Source organism: Sceloporus undulatus, chromosome 1 (genome assembly GCF_019175285.1).
Source record: "Sceloporus undulatus isolate JIND9_A2432 ecotype Alabama chromosome 1, SceUnd_v1.1, whole genome shotgun sequence".
NCBI classification, from domain to species: Eukaryota; Metazoa; Chordata; class Lepidosauria; order Squamata; family Phrynosomatidae; genus Sceloporus; species Sceloporus undulatus.
In genome coordinates this window covers 210,286,709-210,300,106 of record NC_056522.1, presented here as the reverse complement: position 1 = coordinate 210,300,106, position 13,398 = coordinate 210,286,709, and the positions used below count along the sequence as shown (strand labels likewise).

The 13,398-nt window shown below is 40.3% G+C and overlaps 2 protein-coding genes across 5 annotated transcripts in view; one reads left to right on the top strand and one right to left on the bottom strand.

The window, feature by feature from the left end:
• Positions 1 to 13,398, bottom strand: part of LOC121921681 (bile salt export pump-like) — a 390,920-nt gene that overhangs the window by 243,886 nt on the left and 133,636 nt on the right. The gene's annotated exons all lie outside the window — the stretch shown is intronic.
• Positions 1 to 13,398, top strand: part of NOSTRIN (nitric oxide synthase trafficking) — a 36,791-nt gene that overhangs the window by 4,735 nt on the left and 18,658 nt on the right. Inside the window, exons 2-7 of the mRNA XM_042450239.1 lie at positions 2,110 to 2,195; positions 9,128 to 9,211; positions 10,444 to 10,506; positions 10,691 to 10,772; positions 12,750 to 12,812; positions 12,982 to 13,080. Coding sequence (XP_042306173.1) covers positions 2,110 to 2,195; positions 9,128 to 9,211; positions 10,444 to 10,506; positions 10,691 to 10,772; positions 12,750 to 12,812; positions 12,982 to 13,080 — 477 coding nt within the window. The remainder of the gene's footprint in view (positions 1 to 2,109; positions 2,196 to 9,127; positions 9,212 to 10,443; positions 10,507 to 10,690; positions 10,773 to 12,749; positions 12,813 to 12,981; positions 13,081 to 13,398) is intronic.

The following is a 13,398-nucleotide window of genomic DNA, read 5'->3' as shown; positions in this document are numbered from 1 at the left end:
TTAGTCCATCCTGGGAGCACGTAAAAGAAGCGCACACACACATACACACACTCTGTCTCTCATCCATCCAATCTGTAATATGAGCACAGTTATATCATTTTGTAAATTCTTTGGCATCTTCTTCCTTTGCTTCATCCTTTACATCCTTCATTACTGACTCTAAGTTTTACCCTTGATTTACCCACAGGTCATATCAAAATCCATAATTTTGGCCCCCAGACCTGCCCTCAACTTACAAATGAGGTTGACGTATAGCCAAGTGCATATGATAGATCATGAATACAATCGCCTTAGTGAATTCTGGCCTAGAAAATTTGCTCAGTAATAATTGATTCTGTCTTACTCTTTGGCTATTTGCAGTCTAACATTGGAGACAGGGCTATTTTTATTATGTCATTTTGTTGTTATTTGCAGTGAGCTGCCTTGAGTGCTTTTAGTGGAATGGTGGGATAAATGCTTCTGTTAGAAATAAATAGGCAGACAGACAGATATTAATACAAAAACAAAAAAACAAATAAAACCATGCTGAGTAGAGGTGGGGATGACTGCTGGTTTAACACCATTGATTTTGAACACAAGTTGCTTTCTACCAAATGTTCACAGGATTCCATTTTCCCAGAAAACACACACACAAACAAACATATTAAGATGCTGAAAAGTCTGTCTTTTCCTGAAATATCTATGTCCTCAATGCAACCTTTTCACTGTCAGTTACTTCTTTCCTTCTTGGCAAAATACTTGCAGTGGAATCAGGTGGAGTGAGATGGGTCTGTGGTGAATGGCCTCCTTTTTGACAGCTGCCATTCATAGAAGTTTCCAAAGCATGATCCATTCTGGTTTGCAAAAGGCCAGCAAGCATCACACTGTCAGTGGATGCTGGAAGGTAGAGAGCCGTCTTCTTTCAATTTTGTCATTCAGGATGCAAGGAAAGTCTGGGTGATGCACGCCAGCTTTTCTATGATGGACATGTTCATACCCTCCAACATTTCTCAAATGAAAACTGGGACATATGTGACCAGGCAACATCAGGGTCAAGGTGGCAAATGTTATTAATCATGAAGATCACACCAGCTGGGAGAAGCTACAGCAGTTTGCTTTTGCTGGGCCAACTGGGAAGGGCCAGACGCACCTGATCTTTCCTCAGCCCCACTGAAATAAATGAGTGCAAACTATTTTTGCACTTTGAACTCAGTTTGAGGCACTTGAGGACAAAAAGTGAAAGTGGGAGGAGGAGAGAGAATCTGGGACATTTTAAAAGCAGTTGAAAAAATGGGATGGCAGAAGATTAATCACAACTGCCCCTGCCAAATCAGACCATTTAAAAGATATGCTTGGGGGGAATGAAGAAGACACAGGGGAAAAGTTTTCTTGCATCTCGCACTGTAAGGAATTACTTATGTTTCATGTGTTTTTAATTACAGAGTACTGATTTATCCCATATTTAGTATTGTCCTTCTGTTTGTGGTGGTGGTTTTTTGCAGCTGAGCCTTAGATAAAAAGTTGACAAGAGAGGACTAAAAATGACTCCCCAGCCATTTGTTTTGGTCTTGGGAATACTTTTGGGTAGTTTTAATAGATCTTGCATCATATTTCCATGATGAGATGGATCCTGTGGATCTTGACATGAGGGGAAATTAAGTGAGAACCTTATCATTTTAAAGTTTAGATTCCAAACCAAACCAGTGTATTAATGATGGGAAAGGGTGTGTATGTTTGTGTGGGTGCTAGTCTTGTAAAAATGTCTCCTCGGTATCGTTTCTGCTGGGTGGAGATCCTGGCCAGATTCCAGGGAGAAATTGCAATCCGGCTATCCAAACCTTTGACCTAGATTGAAACAATACAATACAAAACAGGAATCTAGAATTTGGGCACATTTTCACCAGATGGTCTGTTTAAAAAGCATACCATCAATCGGTATATCTCATCCAGTAACACTGGCTCTCTGTGCCAAAACTCTAAGTTTCCTGCTGTGAAGAATTATTTTCTAGCCAGCAAGCCACCCACCTGCTCTCTTCCTGTTCCAGATCCTTTCCTCAGAATCATGTAGCACCAGGCAGAAATAGTACAGACTGGAAGTATTTCAACCACAATCTATATGTTATTTTTCAGTATGACAAGGCATATCAAGAGCTGAAAGGATTTTCCAAAAATGGAGACCATTTCTGCAAGCAACTCTTATCTATTCTTCAACAGAGGTGGGTATGGGTGAATGTTTATGCATATTAGTTACATTTAAATCGTCCTTTTCTTCAGTGTTCTTAAGAACCAGAGCACATGGTTTCCTCCTTTTCCCCATGTTTTCCCTGTCTGGGGCAGTCTGGCAGAGAGAGAAGAGGAGAAGGAGACTGACTCAGGGTCTTCTAGTGAGTTTTGTGGCTCAGTTGAGCCTTGAACCTTGAGTCTCCGAAGCCAGTCCAAAACTACACCATGCCATTTCTCAGCCTTTGTATGATCAGCTTGAAAGAATTCAACATTTTTCTCTACTCAGATGTGAATTATTTTCTCAAAATTGCATAGGTAAAGGTTGTTGTCCTTAGGAAGAAATTTGTGACATAGAATATATCCTTTGTTTGGCTGAACAGGACACATGTTGCTTGCTCTCCTGTGGCTTTAAGGCAATGAACTCACCCAGTAATTACTTGGGCATTTGGAGCGAATAGCACATGAATGTAGAAAAGCCTTACATCAAAGATAAGCTTCAAGGTAATATCACATATATGGATATTCCTTTTACATAAGTATATGCTGATTGCGTTTTAATGCCAACCCATCTTATCATGTGAGGAGACCAAGGTTTTTAATCACATGAGGCAAGAAAAGTGAAATTTCATAGAATCATAGAGTTGGAAGAGACCACAAGGGCCTGATATACAGGAATACATAATCAAAGTATCCCCAGCAGATAGGTACTTTGCAACTTATTTCTTAAATGTGCTTATATGCCACATTATATAACTCTGGTGGATACACTCCAGATCCTAGAGGGCCACAGTGTCCAATTTGGGGCTCCAAAATAGAAGCATATTTGGCTGGTACAGTCAGCCCTTCTTACACACGGATTTTGTATACATGGATTCAAGCATCCACGGTTTGAAAATGCTCAAAAAAGTATAAATTTCAAATATCAAACCTTAATTTTACATTTTTTTAGGGACACCATTTTGCTATGTCGTTATGTTTAATGGGACTTGAGCATACATGGATTTTGTTACCCACGGGGGATCTTGGAACCAAACCCCAGCATATAACAAGGGTCCACTGTACTTATCACACTACACCATGTCTGTCATGCTGTTGCCTTGCACTCCATTCATTACTGTTGTGCACCTTTTCATTGACAGGCAAAACCCATCAATAGGCTCTTACTCTCACAGTTATTCCATTATGGCCTTCATGCGACAAGTCCCTTCTGTTGCAGTTCTACTTCTCATGCTGTCACGTGGTCTGAGTGGGTGTGACTCTGTTCCTCTCCTGCTATCCCTTTCCCCTTGCAGTGATCATGGCTGTCAACACCTCCCCGAAGTCAGCTGCTGTGTGCATATTCACACAGCTGCCAATTTCAGGAAGTGGTTGACAGGTGTGATTGCTTGTCCTCTTCTCCTGAAGTCCAGAACTGCTGTGTGAATGTGCACATAACAGCCCCACGCTTTGGGATCTGGGAGGAGCAATGATTGCAGCTGCCAACATCTTCACAAAGCCAGCTGCTGTTTGTAATTTCACACAACAGCTGGCTTCAGGAAGTGGTTGGCAGCCGTGATTGCTCATTTTGCCCTTCCTTCTGGAAGGTGGGGTTTGGCAGTGTGGAAAACAGATCACACAACCCATGGATCGCCACAGCACTATCATGGGAAAAACTGTGATAAAAAATGATGCCAAACTGGTATGCTTTCATTCTTAAATTAACATGATTGTGGCAGGACAACAAACTGGTATGATTAACTAAGTCTGGGCAAGCCTTGGAATTGCACAGTGGCATGGTTACGAGGAGGAGGTTGGAAGCTTTTACATACATTGTCTATTAGCCACCATAGTTTACTCTACCATCTAAATCTGACAGTCGATGGCTAATCAGAACTATTGTATATGGAAATAAGACAGTTTGAAACCATTTTAACGAACCTAGCTTGTTTCAACAACCAATAGTTAAGCTGAAATAGTGAAATTTCCCTCCAAAGAAAAGGCAGTGATTGAAGAATTGTTTAAAATATAGTCATAAGGTGCAGTGCATTTTCCTCCTCCTCCTCCTTGAAAAAACATCCTAAGAACACCTTGTAAAGTGATGTTTTATTCAAAAATTTAATAAGGCATCCCAAGTTGTCTTTTGGAAAAGACGGCACACTTGAGATTAACACTAGAGTCCAATGCATCAGAAGGAGGCTCAATTGAGTTCAATGGGATAAACTCCCAAGGGAATGTGATGACTGTGAAAAACAGTTGGGTGAAACAAAATTGTGGAGACAATTTCATGAAACTTTCTCTTGGATCAGTTGGATAAATTTTACACATGTTTGGCTGACTCACTGCTTCTCTATAGAGCCTCAATTTAGCATTGTGCCTGAATTTTCCTGATCTGGATTCAGATCATGGTTTCAGATCACAGGGAGGGAGATGGTTTCTTCATGAAATTCACAAGCCCTGCTTTCCAACCTAAACTAAACTGAGGCTTAGCATACTTGCACATAACTCATTAGAAAAGATAATAATGGTTATTAAAGCTAAAGGGCAGTAGGAAAAGAGAAAGACTGCATTACACAGGTGGAATGGCTCAATCAAAGCCTTGAGTTTTTAATACCTTAGCAGGGGTGTTAATAGCAAGATTCTTTAAAAGTCTCTCATTCATAGGTTGCCATAAGTCGAAAATGACTTGGCAGCACATAGCAACAACAGAAGAGACTGTCACAAAAGGTAGGAGCATTAGCCCCTTGTGAACCTCCTGTAATTTGAGCACTCATGGTGGTTGTGTGACAGTGATGTATATGCCTCAGTACACATCTGCCATCTCTATGCATTCCAGTCATGTCAGTGCATTTTTACTTAACTTGGGGACACAGCTGTGCAATCTCCTGAACATGCATTTTGACATCAATACTGCTAATACTCAGAACTCACACATAGCCTTTTAAAAAGTCTCTACATGGTAATATTATTTGAGGATGAATAATTTTCTTACTTTCCAGAACAGCCTCCGTGGGAGAAAGACAGGACCATTTTTGAAGTGTGTTTGCATTCCATATAACAGAATGTAGGGAACAAGATAGAAGAAAAACCTAGGTTTATGTTCACAGAAAACCTGAAAACTATACACTTTCTCTAGAAGCATTCATGCTCTCTCTTTAAAAGGGCTCTCTGTAAACTCATAACCTTATTCTAAAAACACCTCTTATCTCACATTGAGGTCCAGACATTTGCAATACAATTCTAAGTATGTTTTTCCAAGAAATAACTGTAGAATTCAGAGAACACGCCATGTAAGTCTGGAATATCAGTATGCAAAGGGATGTTGCAGCACCTTTGAGAATAACAACTGAGCAAAAGATGTTGTAGCATAAGCTTTAGTAGACATGACAAAAGGTTATGCTACATCTTTTGCTTATTTAGTTTCAACTGTGCTACAAATCCCTTTGCATTCCAAGAAACAAGTCTTACTTGAACTCCATGGGATTCACTTTCTAATACTTTTGTTTAGAACTGCAGCACCTGAGACTGCTGAGCAACATTGCATATCCAAGGTTGCATGAAACATGATGCAGTTCATTCTTAAAAAGAGGCAGGGAGGGAGACTGATCTGAGGAATGGGTTCTTCCCATATAATCCTGGGTCTACAAAGTTTTGGGATAAATATAGGCCAGAAGCTGCCATAGTGCAGCCGTGTCTGTGTGGCTGCTGGAAACTGAAGAAGGAGCCTCAAAATTCTAGCTAACTTCTTGCAAAACACAGGTCCCTCAGTGCAAGCAAAGCAAAGTTAACTGTGTTTATATCCTTTGGATTTAAATGGGAGATTATTTTACATTCTGCCATTTAGACAACTGGAGATGTTAATCCTCAATTTCAGTTTGCTCTCACGCCAAGTTATTAGATTCTTTTTGTGGCAATTACTGTTGCTTTTGTGGTCACAAACAAAATTCTGAAAGATTTATGAAGATGTCTTTCACCCAAGGGTTCTTTTTAAAAAGGGAGAGAAAGAGAGAGATGGTGGAGTGAAAGAGAAGCCTTTAGCTGTGACTTATTTCATCTTGAAAACCTGATTCATTTTCCTGTCAGATGGTCTGAGCAGACATCAAAGATTTCATTAGCTGCACATTCCAAATAGAAACTGTCATTCTGCAAAAGATTTGGCTTGCACCTGAAACCTCAGGACTCCCTTTGTGTGGGGCGCCTTTATGAAACCATTGAAATGTCTCACCATCTCTGTACATAAAGGCAAGGGAAAATGCAGCTGCACAAAAGAAAAAGAAAAACTCTCTTCATTTTATGTAATCTGGGATGCCATCATTACTTTCATAATGAACTGCATATGACACTTTTTATGAGGTGAGTTTCATTTGATCCTGTCAGGAAGTACTCAGTTTCATGTAGGAACATATCAAGCCTCCTTATACTGACTCACAGGCCATGGCCTATCAAGCTCACTATTGTCTACATACTATATTGATAGACAGCCTCTCTCCAGCGTCTTTGCCATCACCTTCTACCTGGTCCATTTAGCTGGATATGCCAAGGACTGGCGTGCCTGAGATTTTCCCATGCAAATCCTGTGCTCCTTCATTCAACTACAGCCCCTCCCGATATAGCTTGCTGGCACTTTTTCTGATCATCTCCACAATCTCTCTCTGTATATGTGTGTGTGTGTGTGAAAGAGAGAGGGTGGCATTACAGAACAGACACCATCCCGGATAAAATATTCATTTCATCCTGAAGACAGTGTGTTTTAGCAGACCCAGTTCAGACATTCAATGCCATGTCATCCAATGAAAAGCAATCACAGACCAGGATTCCAAGGGTTTGTTCCATTGATGGTAACACTTTATACCAGATCTTTGGACAGAACAAAAGATAGCAGACCTTAGAAAAAGGTTTTTTAAGGGCAACTTCCAGACCCGCCCCCAGACAGCATAAGGAATGGTGATAGTAGCTGGTGGGGTTATGACAATTGTAGTTGAAAAATAACTTTTCCAAACTCTGTGCATTTGGGAAGGAAGTCCAGCTGTACAAATGGATGGGTGCTAGTGGAACATTGGATTTAGGCAAAGAGCAAAAGTCACTTTGAGTACATGGTGTGCATGCCTGCACCAGTGCATAGATAGGGGTTGTTATCTTTGTATCCAAGAGACCCATTTGCTTGCATGCACCTTTCAGCATATTACAACATTTCTGTGTCAAATTGCGTTCAGTTTGTGCTCATATATTTTTTTTTGTTCACGTGGCCAACCTTGTTAGCTGTCCTCCAGTTTGTCCTGCATCTCTGTCCTGCTCCAAGTCTCATTCTAAGAGCATCCTTTTAACAACTTCCATCTTAGTAAAAGCCAGTGGGAGTGGTTGAGGGATGCAAATGTTTTCTCATGGAAATTGCATGAACACTGAGGGCAAAGAGGGCATAACTGATTCATGATAGAGCATTAGGAGAAGGCTTGGGAAAGATGATGTCTGTTTTAACATGGCCCTGGCTGAGTGACATGAATTATGGGGGGAGGCATGTGGGAGGACTACAGCTCCAACATGTCAAGATAATTGCTGTCAAGGTACAGGGAGCTGCTTACTAATACGTGTACTAGGAGAGGATTTCTGAAAATCTGTTGCTGGGGGGGGGGGGGGGGGGTTAAGATCTGCTTTCCTTTGGCAAAGATACAGTCTTAAGTCTGCACAAAAATTAATGAGTGGTATTCTTTGAAGCAGAGCCAGTGTGCCGTAGTGGTTTGTGTTAGACTAGGAGACTGAGAGACCAGGATTTGAAACCCTGCTCAACCATGGAAACCCAGAGGTGACCTTCTGCAGGTCACACACACAGCCTCAGAGGAAGGCCAAGGCAAAACCCCTCTGAAAAATTCTGCCAAAAAAAAAAAAATCCCATGATTGGTTCACCTTAGGGTCATCATAAATTTGGAGCTGAGAATGTGTGACTCCCCCAAGATCATCCAGTGGGTTTCCATTGCTAAGGAGGAAATCAAACCCTGATCTTCATATTCATATTCCAACACTCAAACCACAACACCATACTGGTTCTCAATCCAACTATTAACCAATGTAAGGACTTTCTCTCATGGGGCTGTCAAAGTGGAATCAGCAGGACAGTAGTGTCTGTGGCTATACCTTATTGCAGAACTCCGAGTCTGTCTTGTAGCTGCTTCATCTTCCATCTGTTCATGGACCAGGTGTCAGCCACACTGTGATAAGGATGACCATTCTGCTGGTGATCAAGGCATTGGTGGATGGCATTTCCACCCCTCTCCTACTAGTGTCCAAGGCTGCAATAGTCAGATATAGGAGTCCTGTCAAAATTCCATGTTTTAGCCTTGCTCGCTGGTGGGAGGTCAAAACACCATCCACCTGCACCCCAGAAGAATGGACCTGCTTCTCTTGACATGGTTGATGCCCAGGACTATAGCAGCACCATGGCACCTTTGAAAAAGTATACAAATGTGACTGTCCCCAAACTGGTATGTTTGCACTTCCTATACCAACATGATTGTGGATTTTTAGTAGACTGATGTGACAAAGTCCTAAATTACTAACTAGGCCAGCTCATGGCTGTTGTTATTACTGGCTGAACTTCTACTTCTCCTACTTAGTTATGTGTGCATAACTAAGTAGCATTGCTCAGCCTGCCTTTGTTCCCCTAACCTACTTTACTGGTCATCAGCCACCCTGAAAGAAAGAGATTCATTTTGCCAGGAACTGAGGTACAGGTGGATGCAACCAGTTGCCAGCAGAAAGGATATTCTTTTCTCAGTGTGGCTGATGCCTGATGGAATAGGTTTAGGAGGGCATTTGTGATCATGGCAATAGTGCCACAATTGTGACTCTGTAGAGATGATAAATAGAAAGCAGTTAGGGATGTAAATTTCTAAAGCAAGTAATTTTAAAGAGATTTGAATGAATGCATAATGATTTAGGAATATTTTCTTGACAGGGCTAGTTTGGAGATTACATATGGCAAAGGACTAGAAAAATTGACCAACAAGCTCAGCAAAGTGTTGAAGAAAATGAAGACGAAGTAAGTGACACTACTTCTCAATTGCTGCTGAGGTAGGGGAGATTCCTTCCTGCCCCTTATCTGTGCTGAGCTCTATCCATACATGGGGAACCCTTTGTTTGCTTTGGCAGATGGAGCTCTAGAAGTGCTTTGTGCACCCAGCCTTTGCCTCTTTTGACCTGTTGTGGAGAGACGGGTATCTATCTTGTATTCTGACATAGTAAAATGGATTGAGGGGGCTCTAATGGCTAACTCATTCTGTATAATACCAGAATATATTCTATATGAGCAATGGAATAAGATCCTCCCAATGTCTACAGGAGCCATGGCTCACATAGAGCTTTAACTGCATCAGAACAATATACAACAATATTCAAAATCGCAAATATGATACTTTTATTGGCCAACCAAAATGCACAAACTACATCGTGCAAGCTTTCAAAGCTTCACTGGCTTCTTCATAAGGCAAAATATGTCCTTTGTCTCGGTCCCCACATGGCCAAGGGAAGTGGTCTCTGCCAGCATTGAGATCCCTCCAAACTAACTAAACTACAGCAGAAACAAGATATGATACAAAATGTAGGCCTGTGATTGTAACGTGGTCACTTTTCTTCTTCTGTATGATTTATTAAACACATTTTGCCTGATTAAGAAGCCAGTGAAGCTTTGAAAGCTTGCATTGATGTAGTTTGTGCATTTTGGTTGACCAATAAAGGTACTGATCACTGTTTTGTGGATTTTGTATTTTCGTTGAGTCTTGCTACATGACCAACACAGCTACCCCTGAATATGAATAAGGCCATCTGTCAGGGGTGCTTTGGTTGTGTCTTCCTGCACGGCAGGGGTTTGGACTGTATGGCCCTTAAGGTTTCTTCCAACTCTGTGATTCTGTTTCCTACATCAAAGCCATATGGAGGTTTGCATCACGACCTGTTGGCTTTCTCCAAAATTCTAAGAACATATATTCAAGCCTGCAACCCAGCTACTAAGGGACATGCTGTCAGTGAAGCAATAAAACTTCAGGTAATTCTTCTTGCAAAATAGTGGTTGTGGAACTGGGGTGAGGCTCAGTTAATCATGCAGAGCTACATCACATGCAAATATGAACACAGAGCTGGTAAAAATGTAATACTGACCAGAGTTTTGGCAGGGCAGAACACTGGTGTCAGAAGCTAAAGTAAAAATGTATGTCTTCTTTCTTTATTACTTACATTCTTCCCTTTGTCTCTCTCTCTATCTCTATTGCTGTTCAGTTACATTTGCAGCACCTGGCTTTGTGTTTCGGAGGGGATGAAATCTGCATCAGATTTGCACAGGTAGGTAAAGTCTGGTCCACTATTCAAATCCTGCTGTGAGCTGGAAGCATTTTGAAGTTTGCATAATTAATGTCATGTTCTGGGATTGTACGAAAAATATTTATAACAGTTTCCTCTGGTAAAAGTTGTCTGGCAAAGATTCACACAACAGGTGTAATTTTTTTAAAAAAAATTATGTACCCAGGAAACTTGGCAAAGATATTCAGATGGAAGCAATAAGCCCGACAAATCACATTTTGGTGGAACATGAGAAGAGGAAAAAAGCAGTGAGTTCAAAATATCTTGTTTGGGTTTTCTTTGAGGACATAACTGAGCTTTATTTATTTATTATTCTTTATAACAAAAGACATACAGACAAACAGACAATTAACTCAACAAATTACAAACATAACATCATAATACACACCCATAAATAAAAAGATATTATAGAAACTATGTATCTACTTCTATGAATCTTCCTATATCAGTTAAGGTCACCTTATCTTATCCAAAGTTTGTTGGGTTCCTTTATATTCAAATTATATTCTTAAATGAAGACCCTGTAGTTTTATACTCTTCTTAATTAAAACTCTTTCATTGTTTAAATCTACACATGTGATGGAACAAGAAATGAAAAATAAAATACAAAAGGCAGAAGATATTTTCCTTACATTATACGTAATCAAAAATCCAACTTTTTTTCTTACTATAGCGTTTGAGACATATCCAATTTTCTTCCATACATTTTCTAGTAGTATCATTCAAAATTGAAGTTAAAATATCCATGTCCATTGCTTCTCTTAGTTTTACAAACCATTCTTCTTCTTCTGGAGTCTGTTCTTTTTTCCAAAACTTTGCATATTGTATTCTCGCTGCAGTGATCATATACAGTATGATTCGTGAGATTTTCTTGTCAAATTTTATCTTCTTCTTATCTTATCTTGTTTGGGTTTTCTTTGGGGACATAACATAGCTTTTTTAAACCCTTACAATTCGAGCAATGTTGATTAGATTGTTTGTATATTTTATAATGCTGATTAGATCATACAAGATTATGCAACAAACGCATCTCTTGATTGCATAATTATCGAGCTTCTCTTATTGGTAAGAACTTCCTATGTTTTAGCACTGTCTGATCTCCAGATTGAAACATGCTGAAATCACAGACCAACAGGAGTAAAGGAGACTTTTCGCAGCCAATGCTAAATAGCACTGTCCTTAGGCAGGTTCTCAAAATAAGGTATGCCTAGACACATGCACTGAGACATTCTTCCTGTAGGATCACTCCTACCTTTCTCAGGTAAGAGATGTAAATAGCAATCTTGGTTTCTATGCCTAGATTTGAGTAGACTCTCTCCAACATCCAAATGAAAGTGTTTATATTATTTTTTAAATCCTCACTCATTCTGAATTAGCAGCGATCTGGACATACAACATTCAGAGCAATTCAGAGTTGTTGGATTTGGCTTTATTTTTTTATTTTGGTGCTAGAGGGCTTGTTTTGTGGATAGTTTCAGGGGAAGAAGAATTAGTTTTCTCTTAATTTTCCTGGAAAATCTACATGTGCAATGGGTGGCAGATTTGCATTGCTGGACAGCAGTCTGCTAGTGACTGAACATGACAATAATCAGGCAGGGCAATGGCACGCATGCTCAAGATGATAAATATATATATCCTGATTATACTTTCCAGGATATATATATATATATACATACATACATACATACATACATACATGACTTACTGATTATACTGTATGTGTAGAGAAGTCTAGTGTTTCACTTCTTACCACATTCTCTCAACGTGTGTATTGTTAACACAGAAAAGATGAGTTGTCCTGTTGGTAGTGGTTGTAGGTGATTGGCTTCACCTTAGAATTTTTCACTTCATTGTGTTGAATGTTAAAAATGTGTGGGGCACAAAAAGGTTTTGGGGGCCCAGAAATTTATGTAACATGTAATGGGGACTGCTTTCTTCACAATGTCCCTATAAAGGGCCAGGACAATGCCATTTTGTACTGAACCTCCAATGCAAGAAACATAGCTACCTCTTTGAAGAGCACAATTTTTTCCACTGATTCCAGCATCATGCAAAAATTGTCATGTGGGTTGGGGAATTTTAGGAATTGTCATTAAAGAAAAAACACTCTCCAAGCTCTGAATGTGCCCCAAGCAATATTAACCTGGTGCTTCAATATTAGAAGATAAAGCCTGATTATGAAACAATGCTTTCCTTCACACGTCATGGTGTTTCTCTTCTATAAGCTAGATAATACAGTTGAGAAGGCAGCTGACACAGTCCTCAGCAACTGGCGTCAACAAATAAAGGCAAGTTCCTGTGTTTAATTGCCATAAAAGGGTGTGAGCATGGTCTAACCCAGGAGTCAGCACACGTGGCTGGCACTATTTGGGAGTTCTTGGCAAGCCACAAAAAATATGCATCCCATTTGACAGCACCCCTTGGCTACCCCACTGATGTTTTTGTGTTTTGTGGCAGGCTAAGAAGAAATTGAAAGAATTTACCAAGGACCATGAAGCACTGTTCCGTGACACGGAGAGCTCCCAACCACTGGCTTCACCAAAAACCAAAAGAAAAGTAAGTAAATGGTGATGCCACCACTTGTCCCTCTCTTTCTCTCCATCTCTGTCCAGTGGGCTGTTAAGAGGAGGGACAGAAGACTCTTAGTAAAGGTCTGAATTGGACTCTTGGAGAGAGCTTCTGGAATTAGACCCAGGGCTCCACAGATTGACCGCTACTGCTCTGTAGTGTTTTCCTGATTGGGTGGCACTGAATAGGCACTATTCTCCAAATCATGGAGGTCAAGGTCTATTGGCCATGGCCAACTCCTTGAGTTTGTTCCAACTGGAGGAGACACATTTAATCAATTGCTGAAAAGCAAATCAACACATAAGT